The 22,407-nt window shown below is 43.5% G+C and overlaps 1 protein-coding gene across 1 annotated transcript in view; it reads left to right on the top strand.

Moving 5' to 3' along the window:
- The window catches only part of ccm2l (CCM2 like scaffold protein), a 37,856-nt gene that overhangs the window by 14,615 nt on the left and 834 nt on the right, over positions 1–22,407 (top strand). Inside the window, exons 5-9 of the mRNA XM_017710889.2 lie at positions 1,437–2,068; positions 4,056–4,185; positions 5,853–5,916; positions 7,228–7,387; positions 10,667–10,805. Coding sequence (XP_017566378.1) covers positions 1,437–2,068; positions 4,056–4,185; positions 5,853–5,916; positions 7,228–7,387; positions 10,667–10,805 — 1,125 coding nt within the window. The remainder of the gene's footprint in view (positions 1–1,436; positions 2,069–4,055; positions 4,186–5,852; positions 5,917–7,227; positions 7,388–10,666; positions 10,806–22,407) is intronic.

The following is a 22,407-nucleotide window of genomic DNA, read 5'->3' as shown; positions in this document are numbered from 1 at the left end:
ACACACACACACACATACTAACCGGCCACTTTGTTAGGTACACTTTGCTAGTTGTTGGACCCCCTTTTGCCTTCAGAACTGCCTTAATTCTTCATGGAATACTTTCAACAAGGTGTTGGAAACGTTCCTCAGAGATTTTACATTTACATTTACAGTATTTAGCAGACGCTCTTATCCAGAGCGACTTACAAGAAGTGCTTTGTCTATCTAGAGAAAGTATCTTTGCTAGTTACCAATAGTTAACCTTTATCAACAGAAAGACAGTATTCAATTAGAAGACAAGCACACTTGGTTGGTTATTTGAGTTACTGTTGCCTTTCTATCATCTGCCCATTCTCCTCTGACCTCTCACATCAACAAGGCATTTTTGTCCACACAATTGACCGCTCGCTGGATATTTCCTCTTTTTCGGACCGTTCTCTGTAAATCCTAGAGATGGTTGTGCGTGAAAATCCCAGCAGATCAGCAGTTTCTGAAATACTCAGACCTGACCGTCTGGCACCAACAACCACGCCACGTTCAAAGTCCCTTAAATCCCCTTTCTTCCCCGTTCTGATGCTCGGTCTGCACTTCAGCAAGTGGTCTTGACCACCTCTACACGCCTAAATGCATTGAGTTGCAGCCGTGTGATTGGCTGATTAGCTATTTGTGTTAACAAGCAATTGAATTGTACCTAATAAAGTGGCAGGTGTGTATGTGTATATATATATCACTGCTGTCGGAACAAAACCATCTCCATTTTTGTTGTTTTTCAGTTTTCACCATAATCTGAAAATGCTTCTGCCCTTCACTTTGTGTGTAAATTTCAAAATGAATGGACTAACAGAACCAGCCCAAAACTACTTGGACAAAATTCTAATTCCATTGATTTACATTAAAAGTAAACACGGTTTTTTGCCTGTAAAGTTACTATTATGGAGATACAAGATTTTGTTATAATTACTTATTTTACTATAATTACTTATATGTAATCATAAATAATTAATTACTGTATAATACAGACCAGATTTAGTACTTCAAGAAGAAAAGCTTATCATATAAGTTTATTAATTTATTATCACATCACATTTACACAGGTGTGAAGGAAATCTTAGTCTTCTTGTAGTGCTTATATATCCAAAAAACATATATAAGAAGAAAAAATATATACTGTATATATGCACACGTTAGACACTAAATATATTCACATACAAATACACAATATACACATTTGTATGCACACAGTCCTACACTATTCCAATGTACAGTGTTTGTACAGTAATATAAGTTATACAATTTAAAAAAACATAAAATATATGACATATACAGTTGCACACATTTCCATATATGCAATTATAATAATAAAAATAATGCGCTATGTTGGGTGTATTTATGTCTGGATACTCTTGTCCAGCTATATTAAATTTTTTGATGTTTTTTATTTATATATCTGCCAGGTTTGAACGTGGACACCATTCTAGCTGGTGGATCTCTGGAAAAACGGCCTACTGGCCTTGAGGGCCGCAGACAAACCATGAGTAATGCTGACCCTCGCCCTGCAGGGGGCACCATGGAGAGGCGTCACACCATCTGTGGGGTGGACTGGAAGCCATCCTCTCGCCATGAGTCAAAACAGAGTGGTACCAGCACGGGTGGAGTAGGATCAGCAGGAGGAGGGGGCAGTAGCGGAGGTGGCAGTCTGGAGCGGAGGCAGGTGGGAGGAAGTTGGGAGAGGCGTCAAACCCGGAAGCCGTGTGGAGGGAGCTGGGAGAAGAGGACCATGAGCGGGAGCTGGGAGAGGAGGCCCGTTGGGGGCAGCTGGGAGCGCCGTGGTCCTGCGGGAGGAGGGGGAGGAGGAGGGGTGGGGGGCAGTTGGGAGAAGAGACATGGACCTGGGGGCAAAGCAGGAGGAAGCTGGGAGAGGAAGCAAGGGCAGGGGGGCAGCTGGGAGCGCAGGCATGCCTGCATGGGGAGTTGGGAGAGGGGCAAGTCTTATGGCAGCTGGGAGAGAAGAAACCACAACCCACTGGAGCCGACGCCATGCCCTGACGCTTACTGCAACCTGGTAGTGCTGGCCGTGGAGAACCGGGTGAGAGAATGAAAGTGGAAGAATGAATGAAAAATAGAAAGATGAATGGAAAGAGAAAAAGATGGAAGGTTGAATGGAGAGATGTATAGAAAGGCAGAAGAACAAACAGGTGTATGGATGGTTAGAAATGAACATACGTGGATGGATGGATGGATGGATGGATGGATGGATGGATGGATGGATGGATGGATGGATGGATGCAGAGACAGACATGGACAGGCAGATAGATGAAAGATAGAAACAAACATAGGTTTATGGATAAATAGGTGATAAGAAAAAGACTGACATATAGATGAACAGAAAGAAAAAGATGGAGGCACAGGTAGACAGAAAGACAGATAGATGCATTTTTAGAAACAATATTGGTGGATAGATGGATGAATAGATGGAGGCATAGTCAAATGGATGGATGTATAGACAGACAGATGGCCAGGTGGCTGATTGATAGTGAAGAGGATGGATGGATGGATGGATGGATGGATGGATGGATGGATGGATGGATGGATGGATGGATGGACATACAAATGGTTTGAAACATCTCACAGATTGATATAAGAGATGATTGTATAGACAGAGGTGAAAATGGATAGATGAAAGCTGGATGGATGGATGGATGGATGGATGGATGGATGGATGGATGGATGGATGGATGGATGGAAGGATGGATGGGTGGATGAATGGGTGGATGGATGGATGGATGGATGGATGGATGGATGGATGGGTAGGAGGATGGATGGATGGATGGATGTGTGCATGGATGGATGGGTAGAGGATGGATGGATGGATGGATGGATGGATGGGTAGGAGGATGGATGGAAGGATGGATGGATGGATGGATGGATGGATGGATGGATCGACAGATGGATGGATGGATCGACAGAAGGATGGATCGAAAGATGGATGGATGGATGGATGCATAGACAGAGACATAGCCAGGCAGAGAGATGAATGGATTGAAAAAGCTGGCTGGATGAATGAAGGGATGGATGGACTGTTGGATGGATGGATTAAATATACAAATGGCTGGAGGAGTGGAGGAATAGATAGATGTATATCTAGAGAGATGGATCAAGGAGATGAATGTGTGGGCAGATGAATAGTTGGATGGAAGATGAGATGGAGAGAATAAGATGTATGATGGATGGATGGAAGGATTTATGAACAGACAGACAGTTGAATGGAAAAGTAGAAAGATGGATGGTAGAAAGATGTACAAACAGACAAATGAAGAGATAAATGAATAGAGAGAAGGGCGGAAGGACTGCCGGTCAGATGGACGATTGACTGGTTGGATGGATTGAAGGACAGAAACATAAATGTTTTACATAAGAGGTTAAACCTGGTAACCTTAAAACCTCCTACAACCAGTCCAGAGCACAGCAGTCCATATGGAGTAGTATAGAAATGTCCTAATCCTGTGGTTATGCAGTGTAATCCGGCGCAGTCTGCAAGAGTGGAGAAGATGGAGAAGAGAGCTTGCAGCCTTTCTCTCTCTCTCTCTCTCTCTCTCTCTCTCTCTCTCTCTCTCTCTCTCTCACTACCTTCTTTCGCTCTGCAGTAACGGTGGTGACGAGTCGAGTTGTGACAGCAGTGATGTAAACAGCGCACTCAGAGTGGACTCCCGCTGTGATGTAATACTGAAGCTTACGTAACGCTGTGCTGTGTCAGGGATCTGAGTGAGTGTATGTGTGTGTGTGTGTGTGTGAGAGAGAGAGAGAGAGAGAGAGAGAGAGAGAGAGAGAGAGAGAGAGACAGAAAACAAGACAGAGAGAGAGAGAGAGAGAGAGAGAGAGAGAGAGAGAGAGAGTCAGAGACAGCAGTCAATGAAACAACACAAAGAGTATTAAAGTGACCTAGATGTCAGTCTGACTGTAAGTGTGTGTGAAAGCCATGTCCATGTGTGTATATGTGTATATTTTTAACTAGATCTCCTGTTGATTTTCTAATAATATCCTTTCTCTCCACATTAAAACCCACAAACACACAGGATGCTGCGGAAGAGTACTGTGCCCTCATCTGTCAGATGTTTCAAATCATCTACGGACACCAGACCATTGAGTGTGTGGACAGAGCGGGATATCACTACACCATGCCTGACCGCTACTGGCTACAGAGAAGTGAGTGCTTGAACTGAAATGGCCCTAAATATCAATGGTGAACGGTGACTGTTAGAGCAAGGTTTTCTATCTAAGGTCAGTCAATAATGAGGCAAAAAAACTGTATGATAATGCAATTTTTTGCTACTGCTAAGTTAACCATGATTTGCATTAGGATTCTTTGGGCATTCTAGATTAAACACAGAAGAAAAAATAATTCCATATGCTATATTTGAAGCTGGTTATGTAATAATTAGGTACCTGTTCAATTGCTTGTTAAACCAAATAGCTAATCAGCCGATCACACGGCCAAAACTCACTGCATTTAGGCATGTAGAGGTGGTCAAGACAACTTGCTGAAGTGCAGACCGAGCATCAGAACGGGGAAGAAAGGGGATTTAAGGGACTTTGAACGTGGCGTGTTTGTTGGTGCCAGACTGGCTGGTCTGAGTTTTTCAGAAACTGCTGATCTACTGGGATTTTCACGCACAACCATCTCTAGGGTTTACAGAGAACGGTCTGAAAAAGAGGAAATATCCAGTGAGCGGTCAGTTGTGTGGACAAAAATGCCTTGTTGATGTGAGAGGTCAGAGGAGAATGGGCAGACTGGTTCCAGATTATAGAAAGGCAACAGGAACTCAAATAACCAACCAAAATCTCTGAGGAACGTTTCCAACACCTTGTTGAAAGTCTGCCATGAAGAATGAAGGCAGTTCTGAAGGCAAAAGGGGGTCCAACATTATACTAGCAAGGTGTACCTAATAAATGTAAAATAATGTATGTTTTTCCCTGTATGTTGCCGTTTTAGAGTCATTTGATAAACAGCTTGGACATTAAGCTGCTGCTGTTTTCCATTTCTAGCAACTGACTGAAACGCATTGGTCAGGCTACCACTGATGCAGTCTATGTATCTCAGACTTTCAGAAGGCCTACAGTAGCTTTTTCTCACAAATGTGTTCCTACTCATCGTAATCAATATGTGATTGGTTAATACTAGCATGACTGAGATTTCAGGATCCTCAGGACATCATCCCTCCTTCTTGCCAGCAATTAGCAGGACCATAAGTCAACATTTATTATGTTAATTCACAGAGAAGCACTGAGGCAGCAGCTCTGTGGTCCATCCAGAAAGCCTACTAGTACTACTAGTAACATTTGTCTTTCTCTCCCTATGTCTGTAAATATATAAATATAAAATATACTGATTGTTGTTGTTAGTGTAATATCTCCATATCATCATCATCATCATCATCATCATCATCAGTATATGTATTTGCTTTATCATTTTATATATATATATATATATATATATATATAGTCTAGTAAATCATTTTAATCAAGCTCAGTGTCCGCCAAGCAATGCGCGATGTTAATTGTAGGCTGTAATTACCCAGCATTGTTACAGTTCTTTACATATCTAGATTGAGTATTTTACAATAACATCAATCATGCTTTAGCTGTTCACATTTTAATTAAACACATCACAATCTGAGCCCCCCGCCACCTCTACACTGTCTCAACACTTTCTATAACTGGGCCTTCAAGAGTGGCTTCACTATTTATCATTGTATCATGTGATCACAAGCTTATACTCATTTGAGGCTCAGGAGGAAGAAAGAAATGATTGCGTAATGTTTAAGGTGCAGATTTTCAATCTTCCTGACAGCTCGTCTCTTTGTGTTTCCAAGGTGACAGCTGCCTGACAGACATGACGTACGGATATGATACAGACTTCAGCTGCTGCAGCTCATAGTGAGTGAAGGGCGTATCCAGACCATGCTCCACTGATTTGTGTGTGTGTGGTTGTACTTTTACTCAGTTTGTTGCTGTCAAACATAAGAAAACAAAGAATATCTGTCAGGAAGACATTGTGCTGATACTAACTGTCATTATTTGCAAAAACCCAAAGCTAAACCAAGTTTCCTGTTGGTTACATTAACGTTCAAACATTTGGAATCAATATTTTCAATAATAAAAAACAGTATGCTGGTAAAAAAAAATGCATGAAATGATCAAAATGTTGCCCTCGTCAAGAGGAAACCATGCTAATATACAAATATGAGTCTAAAAAGAGTCTGAGTGGGTTGGTTGGTAGGTAGGTAGGTAGGTGGATAGGTACATGGGTAGGTAGGTAGGTAGGTAGGTAGGTAGGTAGGTAGGTAGGTAGGTAAATGGGAAGGTAGATAAGTGGGTAGGTAGGTAGGTAGATAGGTGGGTATGTTTGTAGGTAGGTAGGTAGGTGGGTAGGTAGGTAGGTAGGTAGGTAGGTAGGTAGGTAGGTAGGTAGGTAGGTAGGCAGGTAGGTAGGTAGGTAGGTAGGTAGGTAGGTAGGTAGGTAGGTAGGTAGGTAGGTAGGTGGATAGGTACATGGGAAGGTAGAGAGGTGGGTAGGTAGGTAGGTAGGTAGGTAGGTAGGTAGGTAGGTAGGTAGGTAGGTAGGTAGGTAGGTAGGTAGGTGGATAGGTACATGGGAAGGTAGATAGGTGGATAGGTAGGTAACTAGGTAGGTGGGTAGGTAAGTAGTTCGGTGGGTCGGGAGGTAGGTAGGGAAATTTGCATATTTTGGGAATTTCTAAAGATTCAGTCACCAAAATATGGTCTAAAACCTGGATTTGAGGGGAGAGTAAGGTGATGCCATCACCCTCTATTAAAAAAGACAAAGAACCACACAAACCTGTTTACTTCCCATTCCTCTTGGATGTACTTCCACTCGGTTGTTTGAACTACAGTAGTCCACCATGTATACTTCAATATAATGTGACATATGTTACAGTACAACTTGTATAAACTGGGCACTTTAAGTTAAGGGTGAGTTAAGCTCTAGGCCAAGCACTGTTTATCTGCAGTAATCTGGTTAATAGAAAAACCCCTAGGACAATAGTGTTGCACAGTAGTACAGTAGTGTTGTACGTGGCGCACTGCAATGGACAAACATGTTAGCGTTTGTTTATGCATGCAGGCTATCCTCAGATTTCTAATGGCACCCTCGTGTATAGGTCAGAGTCTGATAAGATCCCTTGATAATTTTTCAGCTTTGCTTGCATGTGCATCTTTTTTCCATAGCGATGGCTCTCAGGACGCCTTTGAGCCGTACTACAGCGAGAACTACAGCGAGAACTCCTCTCTCTCCTATCAGGACTCCCATCACAGCCTGGCATCCATACACAGTGACTCAGAGCCCAGTAATGCCAGCCTGCAGCTCATGCAGGAGTATATGATTACGGTGAGACGAACACACATACACACAAGGACACAGTTCTGTTTTAATGCTCATATTCTACATTTTTGGTTTATCTTTATTATTTATGTCCAGATATAACATGTGTGTGATTTTATGACCGAAAAATATACAGCATGAATATTTTCCAACCTCTATTTATCCCTTAGAATTAAACAGGCTGTTTTTGTTACTGTGGCTTTAAGACTGTTGGTAAATGAGCTCAGTTCTGATTGGCTGCCCTGTATTGTGCCTCATGTGAAAGGCAATCCAGGCTGGTAGTGTAAATGGAGCAAGTTAAAGTCCGTGTGAACAGTAAATCAGAACATGACGCACTGCTGATTGAAACACCCCACCCTTTTAGTACTGGTTATAACATGTCCTTGTCCGCTTGGCCTCATCACGGCCCCTCAGGGAGTTTCTAACACCATCTTAAGGGCCGTGCCATTACTTTATTAGTTTGAGTGAAGTGTGTCTGATGAGCTAGGCGAGGGATGGTGTAAAGTGTTGACTTTGAGAGCAGAATTTGCCCAGAAATCGTTGAGAACGGACACATTTTCCAATTCAAACCCAGAAATAATGGCAAACAAAGCTGTTTATAAGCATAGCAGCATAACAGTAAACTACTTTGAAATGCTTAATATTTCAAAGCCATGACATTTCTGTTTGCTAGGCAGTAGATTGAAAACTACTTAATCTATTACAAATGACTGCTGATGCAACTTAGCATGCTAAAGGTAGGTGGTGGATAGGTAAGTAGGTAGGTGGATAGGTAGGGAGGTAGTTGGGTAGGTAGTTAGGTGGGTCGGGAGGTAGGTAGTGAAATTTGCATATTTTGTGAATTTCTAAACATTCAGTCACCAAAATATGGTCTAAAACCTGGATTTGAGGGGAGAGTAAGGTGACGCCATCACCCTCTATTAAAAAAGACAGAAAAACAGGTGGGTAGGTGGGTGGATAGATAGGTAGGTGGGTAGGTAGGTAAGTAGGTGAGTGGGTAGGTAGGTAGGTAGGTGGGTGGGTATGTGAGTAGGTGGGTGGGTATGTGGGTAGGTAGGTAGGTAGGTAGGTAGGTGGATAGGTACATGGGAAGGTAGATAGGTGGGTAGGTAGGTAATTAGGTAGGTGGGTAGGTAGGTAGTTAGGTGGGTCGGGAGGTAGGTAGGGAAATTTGCATATTTTGTGAATTTCTAAAAATTCAGTCACCAAAATATGGTCTAAAACCTGGATTTGAGCATGCTAAAAGTTACAGGGCAAACAACAACAACAACAAAGATGTAGCTTTAACTACACAGAGCAACATTTCTGTATATTATATTTAAACATTCAAGAATGGTTTGCATTGACAAGGTTGCATGGCTGACCGAACACCCGGTTGAGCCTCAGTGAATGGCCACTTGTGTAAAATGGGTATGCCATGGGATCAGGGAGGGGTCATAAGCTAGCTGAGCACTTTGCTCAATGATAAGTGGTGGTAGAAGGATGTGAAACACAATATTATTGATGGTATAAAATATTATATATTTCTCTGCCTGCATGGCAGTTTCTAGCAACATAGCAAAAATCAGAAAGTGAGCAAAAGTCATTACATTTTGATTAAAGATTATGGGAAGACAAAAATTGTATCTTTTAAATAGTGAATTGTGCTTAATATGACTAAAAGGCATGAATATAACAATGTAAAAAAAAAAAAAAAACAACAAATATTGATTTCAAGACTGATGCCCTGATCATGTGGAAGGCTAAAATTATACACAATATGGTCATAAGTGTGTGAACACTCATTTCTTATAGGTGCATAAAATCAAGCACATAGCGATGCAATCTCCATAGACCAATAATGGCAGTAGAACTGAAGAGCTCTAGGACTTTCACTATCATTAACAATAATTAACATAATATAATAAATAACAATAACAATAATTAACAATAACATAACAACATTTCACTATCATAGAATGCCATCTTTGCCACAAGTCAGTTGGTGAAAATGTATGTCCTGCTAGACCTGCCCCAGTCAACCGTAAGTGCTATTATTGTTAAATGGAAGTGTCTAGGAGAAACACCAGCTCAGCCATGAAGTGGTAGAACTTATACAGCGGGGTCGCCGAGTGCTGAAATTTGTAGCACATAAAAATTGCTTTTCCTCTGTTGCATCACTCACTACAGAGTTTCAAAATGCCTCAGGAAGCAGCATCAACACAAGAACCGTGCATCGGGAACTTCATGAAATGGGTTTCCATGGCACACAAGCCAAAGAACTGTACACAATACCAAGCGTTGGCTAGAGTGGAGCAGTGGAAACGTTCTCTAGAGTGATGAATCACATTTCACTATCTGACAGTTTGATGGGCGAATCTGGGTTTTGGGAACACTACAAATTCCCACAGATACACTCCAAAATACTGTGGAAAGCTTCCCTAGAAGACTGGACCCCTTATAGCTGCAAGTGCATATTAATGCCCATGATTTTGGAATAGGATGTTCAACAAACTCATATAGGTGTGAGGCTGAGGTGTCCACAAACTTTTGGAAATATAGTGTGTATTTTCATTTGTTTTCCAACAGCTGGAAGCAGCACAACATTTAATACTATGTAAAAGTGTCCATGGTAGTGACATCACAACTGTGACCAATTCAAAATAAGCTGTTTTTTTCAACTTATACAGAAACTAAACACTTTTTGGACTGGGGAGTTATTAAGCGGGAAAGTCTTCAGTCTTCCTTTAAATACGTCCTTTAATACTTTTGGAGCCACGTTTATTTTATCATCCCAAAGTGTTTAACTATTTGAGGCTTGAGAGGTTCTGTAAACCATGTTTCCACACCATTTAGGCTTTAAACTCACTCTGTAGTGCTGTAGTCCATCTGTTCCTCTGATACTTTGTTAGCCCCCGTTTACCCTGTTCTTCAGTGGTCAGGACCCCCATGGACCCTCACAGAGCAGGTACTATTTGGGTGGTGGATCATTCTCAGCACTGCAGTGACACTGACATGGTGGTGGTGTGTTAGTGTGTGTTGTGCTGGTCTGAGTGGATCAGACACTTGGGTGATCCACTAGCCAAATAGTACCTGCTCTGTGAGGGTCCATGGGGGTCCTGACCACTGAAGAACAGGGTAACAAAGTATCAAAGAAACAGATGGACTACAGTCTGTAACTGTAGAACTACAGAGTGCAGCTATACAGTAAGTGGAGCTGATACAATGGAGCGTAGAAACAAGGAGGTGGTCCTAACGTTATGCCTGATCGGTGTGTTTGTTTGGTGTGGTCCTGTTTGTGCTCAGTTGCGGAGTAAGCTGACCCCTCAGGAGATTCAGCAGTTCGCTCTCTTGCTGAGGGAGTACCGCGTGGGCGCTCCCATACTTCAGTTCTGCTCAGACCTGCTCCAGCTCTATGGAGACTCACGCAAGTTCCTGCTGCTAGGTGAGTGCAAAATCCACGGTGAATATTCATAAAGTTAGCAGCCCTGAGTCACTGCAGCCCTTTCACTTTCATCTGCCTCCTCTTCATCTCTAAATCTCGCAGCATTCCTCCGTCCTTTTCCATCAGATCCGCCTCACGTTCAGTGAACTCACGTCTATATGTGTGAATATTGGTTTTGAATATTCATGAGCTGTCATCCTCGACATCCTGTCCAGGGTTGGGATAACGTGCACTTAGCTTGTACTGATTAGATCACAATCGTTGAATATTTATGAGCACCTGCCTGGCTCTTCTGTAGATGTGTCATCGTGCGAAATTCCCCTTTCTGCAGTCTTATTGTTTACACAGCCAGAAATAAAGATGGCTCTACCTAATAAGAGACGTAAGCCGCTGCTTAGGGGCCAGGGTGCTGTCTAACAACGCATGGGTTATTGCTGGAAGTTGCCGTTATGTTGTCTAAAATGTTGAGTATGAGTCCCTGTTTATAGCCTCTCCTCCAGTGTCCAGTTAGAAACTGTAGCCAATCTGTTGTCATCTGTTTCATAGCCACTCTCTACCTATACTTCATGGTTGGTCAGTTTCCGACAGTGGTGGACAGTAACTGCAATGAATGTAATTAGTTTCTGTACTTAAGTATTTTTTGTGTATCTGTACTGAAGTTTCTCCGTTCTGGGCGACTTTTTCCTTTCACTCCACTACATTTCAGAGTCTAATATCCGACTTTTTCCTCCACTACATTTTGAGAAATCTGTCGTTCCTTTTGGCTTCTGTGTGTATAAAAACGTAACATGTCAAAGCGAAAGAAGCGCAAAGCCAGAGCACCAATCAGGGCCCAGCGGTCACTTTGTTTAGAGCTGGTTTTGACCTGTTGGTCATACCGACCCAGTGCAGCACGCGGTTCAACGTCAGCGCAGCAGCGTAAAACTTTGGGAGAGTCTGTTCAACATAAATGATGAACTAACCTAACTTTGTGTAAATAGAGCACAATATAGAAATATGTCCACATATGCAGTCGAGACTGACGCGGCTTTTTTCTGAATTTCTACAAACACCATTTCATTTTATAGTAAATGAGTTTGGGCTGGTTTATGTTTATGAACAGACGCCTACAGATCAACATAGTAAAGGAGCTCATCTGTGATCCTGAGTTTTAAGCCAGTTTTTATTCAACTTAAACTTGGAACTAAGTTGTAAATAAATCTGAAACTGAAACTTTGCTTGTGTGTAAAAAGTGATTTCAGAGCCACTCGGTTCTCCCTGATGGAAACTGTTTACCTTCAGTTTTTTGTGCTTCTGATCATTTTAATAGACGTCAGCGTCACTAATTAATGACGTTCTATTAAAAGACTGGTTTACCAAGAGAGACGCTGGAGGACTTTCACCTGAAATGAGTTCATGAAGCCAGTCTGGTTATAAAAATGATAACAGGACATCAGAGCCAGAATTACTCTTTTAGTACTTTTACTTTATACTTAAGTACATTTGAAGGGAAATACTTTAGTACTTTTACTCAAGTGGAGGTCTAAAGGGAGGAACTTCTACTTTTACTGGAGTAATATTTTACCTTGGGTCAAGCTCAGAGCTCACTTTTAAGAAGCATCTAAAACCGCATCACTTTAACTCAAGATTAAATTAAAACTACGACTCGTGGTGTTTATCTTCAAATCTTTCAATTTCGTTTGATTCTAAATCAAACCTAATGATGAAAAGTGCTATATACATAAAATTATTATTATTGTTGTTGTTGTTGTTGTTGTTGTTGTTGTTATTACTTTGTCAATGTTGTTTCCCACCACATTTACACCATTTATTAACCCTTTGATTAATTTTTGGTTAATTTTTGAGCTGGGGGTGATTTTTGAGCTGGATTTCTGGCGGATGGACAGTCATTGGTGGATGAAATCACTCTGGATGGTGAGATCAGAGTCTGATGAGCGGTCTCATGTGTGAACCATTTTGCTGTTTCTAAGCCTTTGTTGAAATATGAAGGCCAAAAATCCAGAGCAATAATATTTTGGGTGATTTTCTGAGCCAAATCACTCGCAGGTGCTGACATCACAGCTGGATGACGTCACACTAGCTAGCTTGGGCCGGGTCTGCTGGTTTGTCTGGTCTGATATGTGTATTGTATCTGTAGATGAAACCGTTCTGAAGTTATAAAGGCTAGAAGTCAACTCTGCAGGCTTTGGTTTCTAAGGGTTCATATCCACTCTACAGTGACTCGGACCATTCATAAAGATTCATAAACACAAACTGTGCATGGAAAAAAATCAGTCTCTAATTTTACACCAAGTAAGTGGATGCAGTGGTTGGTGAGTGTATAATTCTCTCGGACTTCTGAAAAGGTTTTCACAGCTCTGTAACGGGGAGCGAGGTAGCGGACACATGTGACTTTTATTGAGGGAAAATCCAAAATCAGGGTCATCCCGGTCCAGGATCATAGAGCCAATACGGATAGAACGTGGGGCAGACATGACATAAACCAGAAAAGACAAACTACACAGACAAAGCAAACATCAAACCGAGCAAGAACGAAGACCCATACAAAGACCAGCAAAGACAAAGTGCAAACACAGGGCTTAAGTAACAAAGGGACAACGAGGGACAGGTGAAAACAATCAGGGGCAGAGTCACGAAACAAGGGGGCCGGACTAGAAAAACCAAAACAAAAACGCACATGGACAAGACTGGGAGGGGCCAATCGTGACAAGCTCGTTTCTGTATTTCACTTCTGTTTTCGTTTAGTTTAGTAGATTTAGTTTATTTATTTGTTTATTTATTTATCATTTGTCTATAAAAAGGAAACATATTAAGGATATTCTCTACTTCTCTGCTTATTCAATTCGAGTTTATTTGTATAGCGTATTTTTACAAAGATGTTGTCACAAAGCAGCCAGAGGCGACGGTGGCAAGGAAAAACTCCCTCAGACTGGAGGAAGAAACCTTGTGAGGAACCAAGACTCACCTGGGGAGACCCGTCCTCCTCTGGTCAAACCGTGTTTACAATTTAATAAGCTTGATACCAAATAGAAGCTAAGAGGATCTCTGTTTGAAGTCTTAGCATTGTTTTGGCCCTGTTTACTCTGCGTGCCCAATGAAAAGATTCATAAGAAAAAGGATTTTCACGGCTCTGCATGAGACCTTTAGGCATTTGTGTTGTTCTCTAGTGTGAGGTATTGAGGCTATACTGAAACTGCCAACATTGTGCAGTACAGTGACACAATTATATAACACGCTGACAGCGCTGCCTCTACCTCTGTCTGCTCACATCGCCATCAACCGTAACCCAGAACCAAGCGGATGTGTCAGCACTCTTTCTGCTGGCGGCTCTGTGAAATGAGGCAGAGCGGCAGGGCTTTCGAGCTGTGACTAGGAAAGCGGAGCGATGATCACGAAGCACTGTGCGAAGGTCACAGACCACTATGTTTAAAATCCAATCAAAACAGACATTAAGTAAAAAAGTTTTATCTTTCAGCATCAGCAATAAAAGAAAAAAAACAGAAAACATTTAACATAGAATGAAATAAAAGCCTGTAATAAATATAATATAAATCTGTCCGGGCAGCACGGTGGCGTGGTGGGTAGTGCAATTGCCTCACAGTGAGGAGGGCCTGGGTTCAATTCCCCTGTCGGGTGACTGGGGTCCTCTCTGTGTGGAGTTTGCATGTTCTCCCCGTGTCTGCGTGGGATTCTTCCGGTTTCCTCATGCAGTCAGGCCAATTGGACGTGCTAAATTGCCCCTGGGTGTGAGTGACTGTCTGTGTCTGTCTGTCTGCCCTGCGATGGACTGGCGACCTGTCCAGGGTGTATCCTGCCTTTCGCCCGAAGACTGCTGGGATAGGCTCCAGCACCCCCCCGCGACCCTGACGGAGAAGCGGCTTAGGAAGTGGATGGATGGATAAATCTGTCCAGTACTTAGTGTGTCCACCTTTTGCCTTTATTACAGCTTCCATTCTTTCCAGGAGACTTGCTTTCAGGTTATGTCACAGGACACTCATTGAAAGCCTATTTCAAAGCTTTAGAAATGAAACAGTTGCACTATTGTGGAGTTTTAATAAGAGATTCCTCAAAAATGACTACTTTAGAATGAGTTAGTCATATAAAAATGGTTAAAATAAAGTTATAGCCACTTAGTTGAGACAGACAGATCTCTACATTCAGAAAACAGGCCTAGCGTGTGCGTGGGACAGAGTGAACCTCTGACCCAGACACAGACAGGGCACTGTATGAAAGGGGTTTTTGTGGCAGAAGGCACCTGGAAGTTCAGGAGGGTTGAGAAACACTGCCTGCACAGCAAGAAGACTAGATAAGGACCGGCAAAATCTGGTCTTTGAGCCAAATTAATAAAGAAGTGTTAAAACAACGGCCTCGGGGAGGACAGGAGGACTCGATAGAACAAGGCCGAGAAAATGATATAAAGATATATCCTAAGATTGGTGGGAAATAAGGGTTTTCAAAAGACTTGGTAAACCAAGACGTAATAGGAACCAAAAGGTGATTCAGGGACATGGAATTCAGGGGTATCAGAAGGATGCTTTGTAATGATCTTTGCATGTGTGGTTGTCCAGGAACCATCTTGCCACCCGAAGCTCAATAGATAAAGAGGTATTTTCCTCTCTTTCACAAGAACTCAGCGGCTGAAGTCTTTTATTCCACTTTTATTTTTGGTTGAAAATTCTTTTACTTTCGTTCATTTTTGAAACTGATTAGACAATAATTAGAACAGAACCACAGTACAGAATAGTCTTAGCATTTAAACCTCATAGGTTGGGGCTTTGGGCAAGGAGAAAATAGCTCTTGGTCCCGACACTAACATGCTCTTTCCTCGGGTGAGGTTGATTCGTTGGGGCACTATGGCTTTTTTTCTCCAGAGTGTTACCATGGTGATTCTTTTGTTTTAGAACGCCAGTGAATTTGACCGAAGGCACTTTCCTTTATTTTAACAGCTGAAGATTCAGAATGCTTTAGATTTAGAAATGTTCTGACATATCCTCATAATACACGTACAGCTGAATAGCTTTAGAGCAAGTACAGTGCTGAGCACAAGTCTGAGACTTTTCACTGTCAGGGGGAAAAAAAGAGCGGAAAACGTATGAAGAAAAATAAGTATCTCTAGTATGGTACAGTAAACAAGACAGGCTGGAAATGTTCTTTACTTTCAATGCAAGTTAATGTGTGTATACATACACACACACACACACACACACACACACACACACACACACACACACACACACATATATATATATATATATATATATATATATATATATATAAATATATATATATATATATAGACACATTTTCAAAATTTATTTATTTGTGTAGTTTGTGATTATTTGCTGAAAAAAGTGTTAATAAACAAAATTTATAGAATATTAATTAATAATGATTGAGATTAAATTAAAAATTTGCTTAGATGCCTAAAACTTTCACACAGTACTGTATATATATATATATATAAATGTATTCCAAGCAACTGCATTTATATGAATCCATTCATCATGACACTGTTACCCAATGTAAAGAGCAGCTGGCGAGCTCAAATGTTATAATTATAAGTAATAAAAATCATGTTGTGCGGCACGGTGGCGTGGTGGGTAGCGCTGTCGCCTCACAGCGAGGAGGGCCTGGGTTTGATTCCCCGGCCGGGCGGCCAGGGTCCTCTCTGTGTGGAGTTTGCATGTTCTCCCCGTGTCTGTGTGGGTTTCCTCCGGGTTCTCCGGTTTCCTCCCACAGTCCAAAGACATGCAGTCAGGCCAATTGGACATGCTAAATTGCCTAAAAAGTGTGAGTGTGTGAGTGACTGTCTGTGTCTGTCTGTCTGCCCTGCGATGGACTGGCGACCTGTCCAGGGTGTATCCTGCCTTTCGCCCGAAGACTGCTGGGATAGGCTCCAGCATCCCCCCGTGACCCTGATGGAGAAGCGGCTTAGAAAATGGATGGATGGATGGAAAAATCATGTTACATGATTTTCTTTAGACAGCAGTGATATATTTAACAGAGAATTACACAAAATGACACATTATGCCTCAAAAGCTAAATACTGTTTTATTTTCCACGGTCTTCATTTGTTCCATCCTTGTCTTTTCTATTTTAGCCTTGGTTTTCTAGTTTCCCAGTGCCAGGTGTGTTTGTTTACGTCTGTCATGTGCCTTTGTTTTCTTGTGCCATGTGCTTTTGTTGTCATTTTGGTCTGTGTCTCTTCCCTGGTCCTGCCCTCTTGTCATCTGCTCCACCTCCCTGTTGTCTGTAGCCCCGCCCTCTGATTGGTCCCCTCAGTGCATTCGTACGCTTGTGTTTGTTCAGTCTCTTTGTTTTGCATCGTCTCTGTTACCCTGTTGCTTGTTGTCACCGATCTTGTTGTAGCTTTTGTTTCTAGTTTAGTTCTGTTTTCCTCAGTTTTGTTTCATTATGGGCTTGTCTGTTCTACAAACCTCGGCTACTCAGTTTCTGTAACTCACACTTGCATCTGGCCTCATCACCTCCTACATTACGTTATTAGAGTTTTTTCATTCTTTTTGGGAGAATTTCTTTCAGTTTTTCCTCACTATCCAAGTAATCCCGAAAACATTCAGTGATGTTATGTTGAGGTCTGGACTCTGAGGTGGACGGTCTGTTGAGTCCTTATTTTCTCGGTCACAGCGGGTGCCAGTTTTGGTGGTCTTGCATGCTTGTTAGTGGTCCTGTTTTTTTTTTCTTTTTAATACCTTTAATAATTTGTAGATTTATCAATGTATGTGTTTTAATAAAAGTTTGCACTTTTTTCAGTTTTGAATTTGCTTTGATTTTCTCCTTTCTGTTACAAGTTTACTATTCTATTCTACTCAGAATTACCTGAATGGGGGGTCTTTTGCACAGTACTGTAGTATAGCACAATAAACACTCCTTCACAATCACAACTCCATTCATCATCCAGTAGAAACAATTTTCAAGTGCAGCTAAAAACACAAAATATATTAAAATGTGTTTATCTTTGGTGAAAATGCCAAACTGTAAAGAAAGTGATGCATTGAATTGATAACATGATCATTCCTTCTTTCAACATATTACATCAACACAGTTTGTCTTTTAGATTTCTTACTTTAACAGAGGTGGACGAAGTACACAAACCATGTACTTGAGTTAAAGTAGAGATACCCAAGGTAAAATATTCCTCCAGTAAAAGTAGAAGTTCCTCCCTTTAGACCTCCACTTGAGTAAAAGTACTAAAGTATTTCCCTTCAAATGTACTTAAGTATAAAGTAAAAGTACTAAAAGAGTAATTCTGGCTCTGATGTCCTGTTATCATTTTTATAACCAGACTGGCTTCATGAACTCATTTCAGGTGAAAGTCCTCCAGCGTCTCTCTTGGTAAACCAGTCTTTTAATAGAACGTCATTAATTAGTGACGCTGACGTCTATTAAAATGATCAGAAGCACAAAACACTGAAGGTAAACAGTTTCCATCAGGGAGAACCGAGTGGCTCTGAAATCACTTTTTACACACAAGCAAAGTTTCAGTTTCAGATTTATTTACAACTTAGTTCCAAGTTTAAGTTGAATAAAAACTGGCTTTAAACTCAGGATCACAGATGAGCTCCTTTACTATGTTGATCTGTAGGCGTCTGTTCATAAACATAAACCAGCCCAAACTAATTTACTATAAAATGAAATGGTGTTTGTAGAAATTCAGAAAAAAGCTGCGTCAGTCCCGACTGCATATGTGGACATATTTCTATATTGTGGTGTTTTTACAGGTTAGGTTAGTTCCACCTCTCCTTGGATCACCACCTTATCGTGGTGGAGGGGTTTGCGTGCTTGAATGATCTTAGGAGCTATGTTATCTGGAGCAAGAGCTCCTGGTAGGGTCTCCCATGGCAAACTGGTCCTAGGTGACAGGTCAGACAAAGTGTGATCCATAATAACCCCTATGAAAACACAAAAACAGGACTTGTGTACCCTGCCCGGAACAGGGTTACCGGGGCCCCACCCTGGAGCCAGGCCTGGGGGAGGGGCTCGCCAGCGAGCGTCTGGTGGCCGGGCATTTACTCATGGTGCCCGGCCGGGCCCAGCCCGAAGGAGTTACATGAGTCCCCCCTCCCATCGACCCACCACCAATGGGAGGGGCAGTAGTAGGGGTTTGGTGCATTGTGGATCGGGCAGTGTCCGAAGGCGTTGGCCTTGGCGTTCTGATCCTCGGTTGCTGAAACTGGCTTTTGGAACTTGGAACGTTACCTCACTGGCGGGGAAGGAGCCTGAGTTGGTGCGCGAGGTTGAGAGATACCGGCTAGATATAGTCGGGCTCACCTCAACACACAGCTTGGGCTCTGGGTCCAATCTCCTTGAGAGGGGCTGGACTTTATTCTTTTCTGGAGTTGCCCATGGTGAGAGGCGGCGGGCAGGTGTGGGCTTTCTCATAGCCCCTCGACTCGGTGCCTGTATGTTGGGGTTTTCTCCGGTGGACGAGAGGGTAGCTTCCCTACGCCTTCGGCTTGGGGAACAGGTCCTGACTGTTGTCTGTGCTTATGCACCGAACAGCAGTTCAGAGTACCCAGCCTTCTTAGAGTCCTTGGGAAGGGTGCTTGAAAGTGCTCCTCCTGGAGACTCTATTGTCCTACTGGGGGACTTCAACGCTCATGTGGGCAATGACAGTGAGACCTGGAGGGGTGTGATTGGGAGGAATGGCCTCTCTGATCTGAACCCGAGTGGTGTTCAGTTTTTGGACTTCTGCACAAACCACAGTTTGTCCATCACGAACACCATGTTTGAACACAAGGATGTCCATAAGTGCACATGGCACCAGGACACCCTAGGCCACAGTTCAATGATTGACTTTGTAGTCGTGTCATCGGACTTGCGGCCATGTGTTTTGGACACTCGGGTAAAGAGAGGAGCTGAGCTGTCAACTGATCACCACCTGGTGGTGAGTTGGATCAGGTGGTGGGGGAAGATGCCGGTCAGACCAGGCAAGCCCAAACGCATAGTGAGGGTTTGTTGGGAACGTCTAGCAGAAGAACCTGTCAGATTGATCTTCAACTCACACCTCCGTCAGAACTTTGACCAGATATCGGGGGAGGTGGGGGACATTGACTCAGAATGGGCCATGTTCCGTTCCTCCATTGCTGAAGCGGCTGACTGTAGCTGTGGCCGTAAGGTAGTTGGTGCCTGTCGGGGCGGTAATCCTCGAACCCGGTGGTGGACAACCCAGGTGAGAGTTGCCGTCAAGCTGAAGAAGGAGTCCTACCGGGCATGGTTGGCCTGTGGGACACCAGAGGCAGCTGGCAGGTATCGACAGGCCAAGCGATCTGCGGCTTCAGTTGTTGCCAAGGCAAAAACCCGTGTATGGGAGGAGTTTGGTGAGGCCTTGGAAACTGACTTTAAGTCGGCTCCGAAAAGATTCTGGCAAACCGTCAGGCGACTCAGAAGGGGAAAGCAGTGTGCCACTAGCACTGTATATAGTGGAGATGGTGTGCTGCTGACTTCGACTGAAGACGTCATTGGGCGGTGGAAGGAATACTTTGAGGACCTTCTCAATCCCACCGACACGTTCTCCAGTGAGGAGGCTGAGTCTGGGGACATGGGAATAGGCTTGTCCATTACTGAGGCCGAAGTCGCTAAGGTAGTTAAGAAGCTCCTTGGTGGCAAGGCTCCAGGGGTGGATGAGATCCGCCCTGAGTTCCTCAAGGCTCTGGATGTTGTGGGGCTGTCTTGGCTGACACGCCTTTTCAACATTGCGTGGACATCGGGGGCGGTGCCACTGGATTGGCAGACTGGGGTGGTGGTGCCTCTTTTTAAAAAAGGGGACCGGAGGGTGTGTTCCAACTACAGGGGAATCACACTCCTCAGCCTCCCTGGCAAGGTCTATGCAGGGGTACTGGAGAAGAGAGTCCAGCTTATAGTCGAACCTCGGATCCAGGAGGAACAGTGCGGGTTCCGCCCTGGTCGTGGAACACTGGACCAACTCTTCACCCTCTCCAGGATTCTGGAGGGTTCATGGGAGTTTGCCCAACCAGTCCACATGTGCTTTGTGGATCTGGAGAAGGCATTCGACTGTGTTCCCCGGGGTATTCTGTGGGAGGTGCTTCGGGAGTACGGGGTACATGGCTCTTTGCTACGAGCCATTCAGGCCCTGTACAAACAAAGCAGGAGTTTGGTTTGCATAGCCGGCAGTAAGTCAGACTTGTTCCCAGTGAGAGTTGGACTCCGTCAGGGCTGCCCTTTGTCACCGATTCTATTCATAATTTTTATGGATAGAATTTCTAGGCGCAATCAAGGGATGGAGGGTGTCCGGTTTGGTGACCTCAGGGTCACATCACTGCTGTTTGCAGATGATGTGGTCCTATTGGGGACATCAGGCCGCGAACTTCAGCTTTCGCTGGATCGGTTTGCAGCCGAGTGTGAAGCGGCTGGGATGAGAATCAGTACCTCTAAATCCGAGACCATGGTTCTCAGGCAGAAAAGGGAGGAGAGCCCTCTCTGGGTCGGGGATAGGCTCTTGCCTCAAGTGGAGGAGTTCAAGTATCTCGGGGTCTTGTTCACGAGTGATGGTACAAGGGAGCGGGAGATTGACAGGCGGATTGGTGCTGGGTCAGCAGTGATGCGGGCTCTTTACCGGTCTGTAGTGGTAAAGAAAGAGCTGAGCCATAAGGCAAGGCTCTCGATTTACCGGTCGATCTACGTTCCCACCGTCACCTATGGTCATGAGCTTTGGGTAATGACCGAAAGAATAAGATCGCGAATACAAGCGGCCGAAATGAGTTTCCTCCGCAGGGTGTCTGGACTCTCCCTTAGAGATAGGGTGAGAAGTTCAGTCATCCGGGAGGGACTCGGAGTAGAGCCGCTGCTTCTTCACGTCGAGAGGAGCCAGCTGAGGTGGTTCGGGCATCTGGTTAGGATGCCTCCTGGACGCCTCCCTCGGGAGGTGTCACAGGTGAGTCCACCTGGGAGGAGACCCCGGGGAAGACCCAGGACACGCTGGCGCGACTATATCGCCCAGCTGGCCTGGGAGCGCCTCGGAATCCCCCTTGGAGATCTGGTGGAAGTGGCTGGGGAAAGGGAGGTCTGGGCATCATTGCTTAGGATGCTGCCCCCGCGACCCGAACCCCGGACAAGCGGAAGATAATGGATGGATGGATGGATGGAGGTTAGTTCCATGATTGGTGCTCTGGCTTTGCGCTTCTTTTGTTTTGACATGTTACGTTTTTATACACACAGAAACCAAAAGGAACAACAGATTTCTCAAAATGTAGGAGGAAAAAGTCGGATATTAGACTCTGAAATGCAGTGGAGTGAAAGGAAAAAGTCGCCCAAAATGGAAAAACTTAAGTAAAGTACAGATACATGAAAAAACTACTTAAGTACAGAAACTAATTCCATTTACTTAGTTACTGTCCACCACTGTACTTTAGGCAATAATTATGGAGATGTAATATATTTTATTCTCTTGGAAATGATGTACACACTTAAAGTAGACACTCAGCTGAACTCAGTGGATCACTGTTTTCTGTATGAGCAGGTATGGAGCTCATGTACGCAGAGGAGGGGAGTTGTGAGTTAGTGTGTTTGCCTGTTTGTTGTTAAAGCCCTGCTGTCAACATGTAATCTGTATTAATCTCTAACC

Source organism: Pygocentrus nattereri, chromosome 9, assembly GCF_015220715.1.
Source record: "Pygocentrus nattereri isolate fPygNat1 chromosome 9, fPygNat1.pri, whole genome shotgun sequence".
NCBI classification, from domain to species: domain Eukaryota; kingdom Metazoa; phylum Chordata; class Actinopteri; order Characiformes; family Serrasalmidae; genus Pygocentrus; species Pygocentrus nattereri.
The sequence above is the reverse complement of the archived record's forward strand: the minus strand, read 5'-3'. Positions and strand labels throughout refer to the sequence as shown.